At 42.8% G+C, this 12,975-nt stretch overlaps 1 protein-coding gene across 1 annotated transcript in view; it reads right to left on the bottom strand.

The window, feature by feature from the left end:
- Nucleotides 1-8,817, bottom strand: part of FAM124A (family with sequence similarity 124 member A) — a 36,938-nt gene extending 28,121 nt beyond the window's left edge. The window contains exon 1 of the mRNA XM_042839141.1: nt 8,753-8,817. Within this exon, the coding sequence (XP_042695075.1) occupies nt 8,753-8,817 (65 nt within the window). The remainder of the gene's footprint in view (nt 1-8,752) is intronic.
- Between the last annotated feature and the right edge of the window lie 4,158 nt (nt 8,818-12,975).

The raw sequence follows: 12,975 nt of genomic DNA, 5'->3' as shown, positions 1-12,975 counted from the left end.
AGCATATTCTCAGGATACCTTCACAATCCAGGCTCTCAGGCATCCAAGGGAATATAAGCAATAAATCCCCAACAAGTGATTTCCCAACATAGCAGTTATCCCCAACAACTATAGCAGTTGATTTTGGTTGTGATATGAACTTATCTCTGCAGAGGAAACAAAGCGAAAACAGTCATCCCTCTATTTCACAGTCCCATGCTTAGCACTCAGTAACCTGAAGGTCAGATGCCAAGTCTGCTTGTTCAGGTGAGCAGGTGCACAAGGAACTACCCCATCCTGAAGGGCTAGTAAAAAATGACTCCCTTGAATTTTTTACAATACCCATGCACCCCCCCCGCACAGCATCTCCTTCACAAATAAAATGTTACCTCTCAACCACACTTCCCACAGACACTTGTACAGCTGGGAAAGGTGGAGGTAGAAATGGCACAGGCAGAGAGGGAGATGCTCTTTTTTCAGCTTCCAAGGGGATAAGACAATTGCAGGGGCTGGTGCTGTATGGGGCACAAAGCTGTGGGGTATTTTCAGAAGAAAATCATGTGGGTATCATTTGGCAGTGTGTATATTTGGGAAGGTGTTAAAACTGTTAATTTAACACACTTTCTTCACAAGCCCAGAGGCAAGCAATATCCATCCAGCTGCCTCCAAGCGTCCCGAGCAAGGATTCATTTAATCTGCACTTCTGTTAGTAAGCAGCCCAGGGCTGTCCCTGCATGTGTCTGTGTTCAGTAGTTCATAGCTAATTCCATATGAATCTGCGTTGCTTGTATTTCATAGAGGAGCAAGACAATGCTTCGTCTTCCGCTTACTGCAAGTGGAAGCAGCTTTCTGTTCCTTCACACTGTTTCTTTATTATCCCAAAGTGCTGCAGGCACATTATTGGGCATGGAGAATTAATGAGCCCCGAACCAAGGAGCTGGCATTCTGCATACAGGCAGGCCATGAAAAATGAGACAAGAGGAAAAATAAAAAGATGGGGAGTGTGAAGGGAGGAGACAACAGTGTGCTCAGAGACTAATTGCACAGATGCATTTTAATAGGCTTCAGAATTGTATTGGGGGCCTTCTGTAATTCTAATATGGTTCAAGCTAGTATTTAATTCATGTTTGTTGCATAACTGACATACATGGAATTAAAAAAATTAAAAAAGATAATTAAGCACAAAGGCAACCTCACATGACAAAATAAGGGCTGCACTCTCCCTTAGCTCCACCTATGGTTGATAATGAGACGTCTGAAGTGTGTCTTTCCCTTAATGTTTGTATGGAAAAGATACTGAAGGACCCCCAGCTACATGCCTAAAACCTAATGGCATGAATATGAGTCTCTCTTTGTACTCTCAAACCATACACGTTGCCTTTTGTCCTCCCTCTGACTCCATTTTTTCCCCAAATCTATTTTGTCTTGAATCTAGTCCTTGAGAGCAAAAATGACAGCGAGTAGAATTTTTAATATTTTCAGCACATTAGCACAAACCACTCAGATTCATGGTGTGTAATGGTTTAGTGACTTATAAAATAGAAAATATTTTTTTCTTATAGTAATTTTTGTAGGATACTGAATTCTAAATAGACTACAGAAATAAACAACTCCTGAGTCATGTGGACTCCATGGACACAAAGCAATTTTATCCCTCCCCATTCTTTCCATCCCTGTTATAAACATCCTGAGTCTCTGCTCCTATCAATTCCCCTGGGAGAAACTCTCCCATTTGGATAACTCAAGAGTAAAGCACTCTCTGACTTTAATGGTGAAAGACTGGAGCCATATTGCCCAGAGGTTCCCAGACAATTACATGGTCTTGCAACCAGCTATTTCCTCTGTGCTACCAATAGATATTACAGTTTAGATAAAAGGAAAGAGACATTCAGGACAGAAATCAAACAAATGGACAACTGTTACTTTTACAGGCACATAATGAGGGAAAAATGATCAAAAAGGACATTGAAACAGTAGGAGGTGCTGAAAAGGAGGGCAAAGAATCCATACCCAGCAGTCAGCCCAGCAGCAAAGAGGAGCTGTGAACATGTCAAGAGACATTAAAGTAATAATGCAGAAGCTTGAGATAAATGCAGGACTAAGATTCCCACCAAAGCTGCTGAAGCATCAGGAGTGTGTATTATCAAGGAATGTAAGACCATCCCAAGTATAAAAGATCCTAAGCAGGCCTTCGAGGTCAGACTGCATTATTCACTGATGATTATTAATGCAAAGCCTTAGAATACCCAGGAAGGGGAGACACTGAATATCAGTAGCTGCTAGCACAACCTGAAGTTTCTGAGTGTAATACATAAAAACACAGTAAGCCCGTTTATTTGGGGAAGAAGAGCTGCTGTGTTATGTCTCTGCATCACAGAAAGACATCAGCAGGGCAACAGTGGCAACATCTATGCTAATAAACAGATGTGCTCAGAAGAAGTGTGCGGGACCGAGGCCAACTGCTGTGTAAGTCTGCACTTGTGCTATTCAAGCCTCATGATATCCAGCCTAGTAAGCAGTCTTCTATCAATGGCCCCTGGCTCATGTTAACATGGTTAAATGTATCTAGAAATCCCATGGGAGAACAAGATGGCCTCATCTAAACTGATGCCATCTACCATCTAAAATATCCAAGAGTAAAGACAACCCTGACCCAGTGCTCAGGAACAATTCATATATTGTATAATAGACTAGTGTAGGTAGAACTAGAGTTTTTGAGCTGAGCAACATTTCCACAAGGCAGTTTACTGTGACAGATGAACATACCACTCAAGCTATTTTAACAAATGAACACACCTCTCTAGTTATTTTAACACTATGCTTTGCCCAAGGTCTCCACTGCCAAGAGTCCTAAATCTTCAGAAAAAAAAACCACCAAAAACCACCACCCTGTAAAGTTTAGTAGCTCCTCTGTTGTCTACATCCTTAGCTTGCCTACAACTCATGGTATGGTGCCTGCTGTAGTCACATTTTTCCCTGCCTTCCTTACCTACAGTTGTTTCAAATTTCACTGTTCCATATAAAAGCTGTATTTAACAGCTTCTTTGCCTTTCCTCCCCCAGAAATTGCTCCATGGGGCATTCAGAAGGATTTTATAGCAGTTAAAGCACAATGTGTGAGTCAGATTTAGGTTTTTAGTCTGTCTTGGGTTTCTTCTCACCAAATTCCTGTGGGTCAGATTGCAATCTGTTTCACTAATATCGATCCAACACAAACCCATTACCTTCGTTGTACTTCTACTTGTGTAATCAAGCTGGCTGCAGCAAAATAACTGGGAGCAACTCATCACAAAACACCTTGCTCTGGATTCCCAGTAGAGTGATGAAGTCAGAGGATGGACTCCCACAGCTCAGCTCATACTCAAGAGCTTATTTCCAAGAACTATGTTTAAGGCCCCCTTTTGAGAGAGATCAGCATTGTCATCATTCTCACTGTCATCATCATCATCACTGCTGATATCAGCATATTACAGAATCATAGAACCATAAAACCATAGAATGGCTTGGGTCGGGAGGGACCTCAAGGATCTTTTCAAATTCCAACCCCCTTGCCAGAGGCAGGGTTGCCAGCTCCTAGATCAAGTGCTAGATCAAATTGCCCAGGGAAACATCCAATCTGGCCTGAAACACTCCAGGGTCAGGGCACCCACAGCCTCTCTGGGCAATCTCTTTTAGCATCTCATCACTCTCTCAGTAAAAAATATCAGGATGAATTATTGCGTCAAACCTTCCAAAATGCACCTGATGAGGCTTGATGTACAAAGTCATCTTCTTGGGGTTCTGTTCCTCTTAAGCCACAGATACTTGAAAGGAATCTCACACTGCAACCTAGCCATTGTGAGTATCAGTACAACTCTCCTGGTCAGCAGAATGTGATTTACATCCATATCTGTTTCAGAATTGTTTTCAGTGCCCAGCCCCAGTCAGGGGGTTATCTACCAACCATCAGGTCTATCTACCCATAACTTCAACAAAATAGTTTCACTCAACTTAAATCTGATCAGAAATGGTGTTTCAGCCTCAATTTGTGACAAAATACTCAAGTTTACATTGTTTGAATGTCAAATAAGGCAAATTATGTAGCTTGGCATATCTAGTGATGGATATATAGGAAGTGAAATTTTCAGGGAAAAAAAAAGCCCCCAAGGTTAAAAAAAACCAAAACAAATAGGCTTCAGCAGCAGTGGTTTGTATTCTGTGAGTTTGTCACACATGGATGAAATCTGGGACAGGAAACTGACTTGTCATACTGAAGGACTCCCAGACAGATGACAAAGATGACAAAGTCTTAAGTACTGAAACCCTTTAAGTTAGAACCATCTGACACAGACATATAAACAGCAACTCCTCCTGAGCAAATAAACAGTTCATCTATTCATTTGGTAATTTAAGCAGCCCATTCTCACCAAGGACACAAATGGACTATAATATTCCTAATATTTTTAAGTTATGAACACCCTCTTTTTCATACTGTCTTGTCTTCCATTAACAACTGTACTTGCTGTTTCAGAGTCTCACAAAGCTTACAGAATTGCAACCAATAAATAAATAAATAAATGAGAAAAAGATTTTTTTTTCTTAATCAGCTTAACAGATAAGGAAAAAGAGGCTCAGAGAGTTTGTGACTGATCTAGGGTCACACGGGCAAACAGGGAGAGCCACAAGGAAAAGCAATGAATGCGTATAGCACATCCAAGAAGTCAGGACAACCTCTACAGCAATTAATTTAGGGAAGATAGACAGAAGAAAATGAAAAGAATGGATCAAACCCCAAGACAAAACCTCCTCAACTAAATAGTAATTGATTTTGCTAAATATACATTCCAGATAGCTGCTAGATGGTACAGAGTCCAAAGCCTATGCAATCTTTTGGTTGTTTCTCTACATATCTTTGAACTGTTCCTTGACAGTTTGCTACTACCAAAGAAACAGGACAGTTTTCCTTCTTCCTAAAATTCATCACCTACTCAGCATTTAACTACCAGTGGATGAAGTCTGCATCATTAACAAAATCTCAATACTTAGGTTTTTAACTTACACTGAAAAAAACTTCTTCCACATTTTGGTGTATTGGGAAAATGTCAGGTTTTCCCACTTTCTCTAAAAAGATGAATAAACCTTTTGAAGTATAAAAGGAAAGGCTCAAGTTGCAAATCCAAATCATTTAAAAGCTGTAACTTTTCAAAACTTCAAATGAATACTTAGTAAGGAAGGGAAAAAAGAAGAGTTTAGGTAAACTTTGGCACTGTTAGCAGGCTAACGATTAAAGTGTGAAACCTTTACAGCATCAACCCTTAGAGCTGTGTGAGGGAACACGTGAAGTTCTGATGGGAACTGTCACATATATTGAAATCACTCATGTCACTGCTCTCACTAAAGCGTTATGCTCAATTAGGGTGTATGCACTTAATGAACAGGAGGAAGTATTCCTGTTGAAGCAATTCCTGAACACAGCTAACTGGACCTAACGAATCATAGAGTCATAGAGTCATAGAGTCATAGAGTCATAGAATCATAGAATCATAGAATGGCTTGGGTTGGAAGGGATCTCAAGAATCATGGATCTCCAACCCCCCTGCCACATGCAGGGCCACCAACCTCCCCATTTAATACCAGACCAGGCTGCCCAGGGCCCCATCCAACCTGGCCTTCAACACCTTCAGGGATGGGGCATCCACAACCTCTCTGGGCAGCCTGTGCCAGCACCTCACCACTCTCATAGTAAAGAACTTCCCCCTGACATTTAACCTAAATCTTCCCTCCTTCAACTTAAAACTATTTCCCCTTGTCCTGCCATTATCTACCCTTTCAAAGAGTTGGTTCTCCTCCTGTTTGAAAAAAAAAAAACAACAACCAAACACAAAAATCTAGGGAACAAAAAATTTAAGACTCCAAAATCAAGAAGATTGAACAATATACTTTTCTGCAACTCATTTTAAACAGCTTAGTATGAATTTTCCATCCTTTTTGCTTCTCTTTATAATTGGTAAGTTTTTTAAATATTAAGATTTCTCCTCCCTTCAAATTCTTCCAATTGTTTTCCCCCCTCTTTGCTTTCTAATCAGAGCACTTTCCCTCTCAAAAGACCTTTTTCTTCTTCCTAAAATTTCAGGTCTCAAGAGTACAAAACCACTGCAAAACATTACAGCAGAAAATTCTTCATTCCCTGTACTTCTGGGCTAAAAGATTTCAGTAAATGAAATAAATATTTTTACTAGAAAGCTCCAAAATATAGTTCCCAAAAAGGTGCACTTAGTATATAACATCTCTTAGATCAGGGATGGTCAAATACTTTCAAATCTCATTAATAAATAGCCAATATAAACTAATTGGCTTACACGTTCTCCTCACTCTATTTAGGTACTTGATAACAACAGCTCAATCCATTCTGATTGGATTCAGTCACTTAAAATACACTATTTTGTTCTGTGACCTCTTTGCCAGCCGTGTTTACTGAGGCAAATGCAGTAAGAGAGAGATATTTTCCAGCGGATTAGGAAAATGAAGGTTTAAAACTGTAAGTGAGCTTTTCTGTAGCTGAAAGCCACAGCAAAACCTTACGAGACATATGGAATACCTGATGTATGAGATTGGCCTGTTTTTATACACAGCTTCCATGGTACAGGCTCACACAACAATACATACAGTTTTGGAGACGACAGTGTCTTGCAGCACCTGGCTTCACTGCAGTCACTGCACGCTATTGTTCAGAGACAGAAAGGGAGGCTTGATGTAAACCCCTGACTGAATCACTTTGACCACTCTCCATACTTTCATAGGACCGTGGCTGAACATCAAAATAGTTAATTTTATTTTGAGCCATTGAGTAGTTAGAGAAAAAGGAAAACAGCTCAATTTAGCAGTTTGGCAATATCTACGATGGGACTGAGACAAAGCACAAAGCAGATCGTCTGGTAAGTCAGAAAGGCAAGTGCTGGGAGCAGTTGGCTTGGTGAGAAAACTGAAACATAAACATTGTGAAAGAGACATACGCAAAGTGTTTATCAGACTGAAATAGATGCTAAACAGAACTAAAAATAAGAATAGAAGTGCAGGGACCTACTGCTTTTCAGAATGAACACCTTTGCAACGCACTGCAGCTATTAATTGCCATATGCTCCTGTTAAAGTTTCTCAGACACTTTTATGCTGAGCTGCACCTTCCAGTGTCAAGCCAGTGACAGGGACGCTTCACAGAATCATCAACACATCACTGGCATCAGGCATAAGCAGCTGTCATGCTGCTCAGTGCAGTTTAAAGGCTCACATCACCATATGGGGCAAATCCTTTTGAGTGCCCCTCCTGAGGAAATGCAGGTTTTCCTGTTCTGGATAAGCACAGTAAATTAAGAGTGACTTGGCCCATCAAGGATGCTTTGAACTTTGAACCAGCCATGATTATTTTGTATTCCTTTTTACCCACATTCCTCAAAGATGAACAGAAAACCTGTTGTCCCAAGAACTAAAAAAGTGTGGATTGTTGTCCTTAAGCTCAGGTCTCATAAAATACTTAAAAAATTTCACTGTCAGGTGTCTGCAATACGACAACTATGTAAGGTGATGGAGAAAGTCCTTCGCTTCTCCAACCACAGAAGAATTAAAACACACATATTTGAATTAATAGCTAGATAAATGAAAGAGATTGCCATATTTCATGTCTACTTTTTTAAATTGCAATGTTGCTAGTTCAGTTTGGGTGTTGAACACCTGATATCATTCTGCAAACCATCAGCTTTACAGTTTTGTTACGCTCTCAGTCTCATGCACCACCAGCACTGTGCATCCCAGTGGGGGCTGTTACTCACCAGAATCAGTCTGAGATCAAGATACTGTCTTTCTCCCTGAATTTCAGCACGTGCTGCTACAGTAGCAATAAGGGAGAAAGTCAATAGGAATAGGAAGTCTGCCTGACCTCTGTGATCCTTGTGTGTTCCTTCCAATTTGGGATATTCTATAATTCCATGACATTACACAAAGGGGAGTACCAGTGCGTATGTACAGCCCACGCAACAAGGTGAAGATATCCCAGACAAGGAGCTGGGAGAATCCAGCTGGAAGGCAGGGAACAGACCTGGAAGAGAACAGCATCAAGGGATTTATCCTTCTGAACCCAGAAAACGAGTACAGGCTCACTGCTGTTCCCAACAAGATGAGCCAGCAGTACCATGTGGGATGACTGCAGAGAGTTTCCTGCTGTCCTGCAGAAGTAGGAGCTGAACGAGTATCCCACGGGCAATGCCTGCAGCTCGAAGTCACCCAGCTCACAAGCAGAGCACACCTCTGGTTGCTGGGTCACGGATTCAGGTAAAAATGACTTACAGGACACTTAGGTTGGTTAACTACCTGCAAAGTTTACAGCACTTCATAGGTCGGTATGGTGAGCACCCACAAATCTAAGCTCCTCCGTGGCTCTGTGGTGATCCCTCCCAGGAGCTGACTGTCTGGTGTCACTGCTCCCAGCAAGGCACGCTGCCGGCTATCCTCATCTCGAGCTGTCCGGGGAAGGAGGGATGGCTCCGGGAACACAGAGCTGTGGGGCTTCAACCGAAAGCTCACGGCCACAGCCTGGCACTATCCTCCTCCCCACGCGTATACTGAGGACTTTTTCCCCATCACCCGAAGGAGCCCTCTCCCGCTTCCCAGCGCATCCTGCGGCGCGGTGGAAGAAGGCAACCCGCGTACGGCACACAAAGCCCTTCCCCCGGCCGGCAAACGAGTGCAGCCCCCGGCAGGACAAGGCAGAGCCGCCCCGGCCCGGCCCGGCCCGGCGCTCACCCGCCCGTCTCGGCTCCCGAATCCCCGCAGTCCTCCTCGCCGCCGCGGGGCTGCTGCCGCTGCATGCTGCCAGCTCCCGGCTCGCTCCATGCCCGTCGCCGCTCCGCCGCCGTCTGTGGGAGGCGGTGGCTCCCGGCACCGGCCCGCCCCGGCCCGCCCGCGCGGGGCTCGGGGCCGCTCCCTCGGCCCGGCCTCCCGCCGCCGGGCTGCCCGCTGGGTGCCGCCACGGGACTGGGGGCGGTTGCGGCCTACGTGGGGCGGGCCGCGCGGTTTCGCTGGGGCCCCTCAGTGCCCTTACCGGGAGCTCGGTGGCCGCGTTCGTGTGATCGCTTTGAAACTGCGCGTGGAGACAGGCGCGCAGAGGTTGTCCGAGCGGCAGTAACGATGAGAAAGTGAGGCGGTGCAAAACCAGTACGTGGAGTGATTCCTGTGAAGAGCTAGCGGTGTAGCAAAGGCTACCAGCAGCCATATGCACTGAGGTGGGACTGCAGTGAGAAGTTCACAGATCACAGCACAGCTGAGGCTGGCAGGGCCCTCTGGGTGCCTCCACTCCATCCCCTGCCCCAGCAGGGACACCCAGAGCAGGGTGCCCAGGGCCACGTGCAGGCAGCTCTGGGAGATCCCCAAGGAGGAGACCCCACGGCCTGTGGGCAGCCTGTGGCAGTGCTCCATCACTGCACAGCACAGAAGGGCTCCTGGTGTTCAGAGGGAACCTCCTGTGCTCCAGTTTGTGCCCATGGCCTCTGGTTCTGGCATTGACACAGCCTGGCTCCAGGCTCTGGCACCCTCCGTCAGGTACTTACAGACATTGATGAGATCCCCGAGCCTCCTCTTCTCCAGCTGAGCAGCCGCAGCTCTCTCAGCCATTTCTCACAGGAGAGGAGTTCCAGGCCTTTCTTCATCTTGGTGGCTTTTTGCTGGACTCTTTCCAATATATCCAGATCTCTCTTGTACTGGGGGGCTCAGAACTGGAAGCAGTACTCCAGGTGCACTGCCACCAACTCTAAGTAGAGCGGAAGGATCACCTCTCTGCAGGCAGCTCCCATGTTCCCCACATCCAGCATATCTGGAGGGGAACACTTTCCTGTTTTTCCCTCACACTGAAGTGCAAATATTCACCCATGTAGGTATAAACTGAGATCTCACTTGGCAAAATAGTCCATCATTCTTTAATCCACGTGGTTTAAAGTAGAAAAATTACGAAAATCTCAAAATCATAAAATACGAGACTGCACCAGAAGTTTTGTGTACCACACAAAACAAATCTTATTTTGGAGTGAGAAGTGCTAGGTTTCCATTAGTACTTTTTAAGCTATACTGGTACTTGTACAACATTAATGTCCCTCATACATTTGTGCTTGCCAGTGATGCAAGTATACAGTCATGTATACTGCATGTAGTAGCTCAAATGAAGAGTGATCAAATGAAGGGCTCATACAGGGCATAGTTCATGCAACTGTTTTCTCCAGATGTTTGTGCCCATGGTTCTCTAAAATAATCTATACATACGTGGGAGTTCTGTGAAATTAGAGGAAGATAGAAAAGCTTGAGAATAGCTGCAAAGCTGGGTTAGCATGCTGTAGGAGCAATATACCTAGCCCAGATTGCCCACTGTGAAATCGATGGTTTGTCTACCAAATCTTGCTGCAGAGCTTGTGTGCAGTCTTGTAGCCTCTCAGCATCACAGGTCAATCCACCACATCTCCATGGTCTTTAGAAGAAACTTTCAATCTCTACAGTTCATCAGCAGTTAGAAAATAAAATGTTCTGTTGTATAGGAAATTTGGTATTTGAACTATTTTGAGTATCTGGTTTGATTTGCATGCATGTCATTTTGAAAGCAGTAAAAAATATTCTTTAGTTTATATGAAGGATTTCATGTAAATTTTGCAATAAATATAAGGTTTTATGTAATAGAATAAACCTCTTTGATTAGAGTATTTATTCAGTCTTTTCCCAGCCAATTTACTTGAAGTTATTTGGACAAAATGCTGTAAAAAGTACTCATACACAACTGTGCTGTCCTTCAGAACATAGGGAAAAAACTTCTGTCCTTCAAGACTACCTTCCATCTAAATCAATTTACTCACATACATAAAATTAAATGCATCCAATTTCTTCTAGGATTGGGACCAAAATGCTGTGCTTTCAGCTTGTCGAATCATCGTTTTCAGGTAAGAGGCATTGGTAAGTTTTCAGATATTGTGTGTGGCTAAATGATTCATCCAAGGAAAGAGACTGGCAGAACTGATGCAAAAATCCAGTGAATCTTGATTCCCATCTTGAGCCTCTATTTTGGGAATAGCTAAATATTTATTCTTCAATAATTGCGATAGGGATGGAGGATTCTGAGCCCCCTTAGGACGTGTTTTGGAGGCATTTATATTATTCTCTATTACCAGGGCTGAACAGACTTTGCTGTCACTTAGGCTACACACGTACATTTATTTAGTTAATGCAATGGTGTTTAAAAGCAGGTCACTTCCACTCACTTTTGAACATGATTTCAAAGTGAAATAAATTGACTGTGGCCACTGTTGAACTGATTTAAGATGTAACCAAACCTCCTTAAATATTTAGAAATAGGTTTAGTTAAATGGATACATTTCTGTACGTTAAATTTTAGGTGGTCAGCTAATAGATCTTTTCCATCTCTGACTTTTATTATTCTAGTTAGTAATGTTTAAGCACTGGCATATGAGAGGATCTGGAATAGATTTTATGCTGCATTTAAAATTAATTTATCCCATCTGTCCCAGAAAGGGAAAAAAGAATCATTCTAAGGAAATATATAATTAAGATAGTAAGTAAAACTACCGCAAACTCCAGGCTCTCTTATTTATACACTTCCCTCATTTAACTCTGTTTTATTCTGTCTCTAACATAGCCATGGTGAAAAGGAGACTTTTCTGCATCGAATTCCAAGCATTTCAGAGATTTTAATGAATGAGGTGCTAAGTCTTAGCCTTTCGTTAGCTTTTCTGTGTTACCTATGTTTCACATTAGGTCCTCTGTATGGTCTGTTGAAAAGAGAGGTTAATTTTTAATGACTTTCTTGCACTTATGTGGCTGTGATATTGGTTTAAAGATAAGGTAAATAAGATAAAGATAATAATAAAAGCCATTCATTAAAATGGTTTAGTAGCAGTGCTCACAAAATATCAGCAGAATTCTTCAAAGAAACCAAAGAAGTAAAACCCTCTCCTGTTGAAATCAAAGTGACGCTGAGGATGTGCAGACCTCCTCCTCATTGCTCATGCACTGGTCTGAGCAATTAAGAGCAGGGTGCAGAATAGCGCTGGCTGCAGCCAGATAAAGGCAGAGTGGGAACCTGAAAGCTGACCCATATCAGTTCATACACAAGCTAAAACAGAGGAAGAGGCAAAGCATCAATTTCCCTGATGGATCCACACCTGGATTCAGATTTCAATCTCTTTTCTACTCTCTGCCTGCTGGGCTATATCATCTGTCCTGCAGGAGCTGGAAGGATGGAGTGCGTGCTGTAGGGTTCAAGGCTGGCTCTCAGCACAAAGAAGAGTAAGAGAAAAAGAGGTGGCTGCACTGTGTTCACATGCATATGGATTTCCTACTGATGAGGGTATCATGTATGGGATATCTCTAGCCTCTAACTTTTATTTCTTTCTATACAGAGGCAGAACTTTACTACAGGGTAGAGAGAGAGGGCAAAAATATGTCCCATCTGATGTAATTTAAATTCTGATGCAGGGGCACTCTGCTGGGAAGAAGTGTCCTCAATTCAGTTCTTTTCATCCAGCATTTTGGCTTTCTCCATTTTTTTTTTTTTTTTTTTTTTTTTTTTTTTTTTTTTTTGTGATGTTCCAGAAGAAAAGGGTCAGTTGGCACTGCAGTTCCTTCTGGCATTATACCATAAATTACAGAGTCTTTATAGTTCTTGAAAGCAAGAAAAGACACCTTGCTTAGAGGATTCTGGACTGCTGATAAAGGCAAGATACTAAAGAATGGATTTTTCGTTCCTGACTAAATTTTCTCAAAATGGACAATACCCATGCTTGCTCCATTCACAGAATCCTGATCTTAATACAGGAAAAAACATACTAATAATTCTGAACTCCATACCTGACACCTTCCATCCCATTTTAGGTGCTGCAGCAAGGAAATTTTTAGTCTACAGAATCTCGCCTTTGTAGAAAAGGTTTCCTTCTTCAGTGGTCCTGGAAGAAATAAGCACCCTGCAGGTCAAG

This window comes from Centrocercus urophasianus, unplaced genomic scaffold, assembly GCF_019232065.1.
Source record: "Centrocercus urophasianus isolate 14NV4802_14NV808 unplaced genomic scaffold, USGS_Curo_1.0 seq_9, whole genome shotgun sequence".
NCBI classification, from domain to species: domain Eukaryota; kingdom Metazoa; phylum Chordata; class Aves; order Galliformes; family Phasianidae; genus Centrocercus; species Centrocercus urophasianus.
This window is presented reverse-complemented; position numbering and strand designations above follow the sequence as displayed.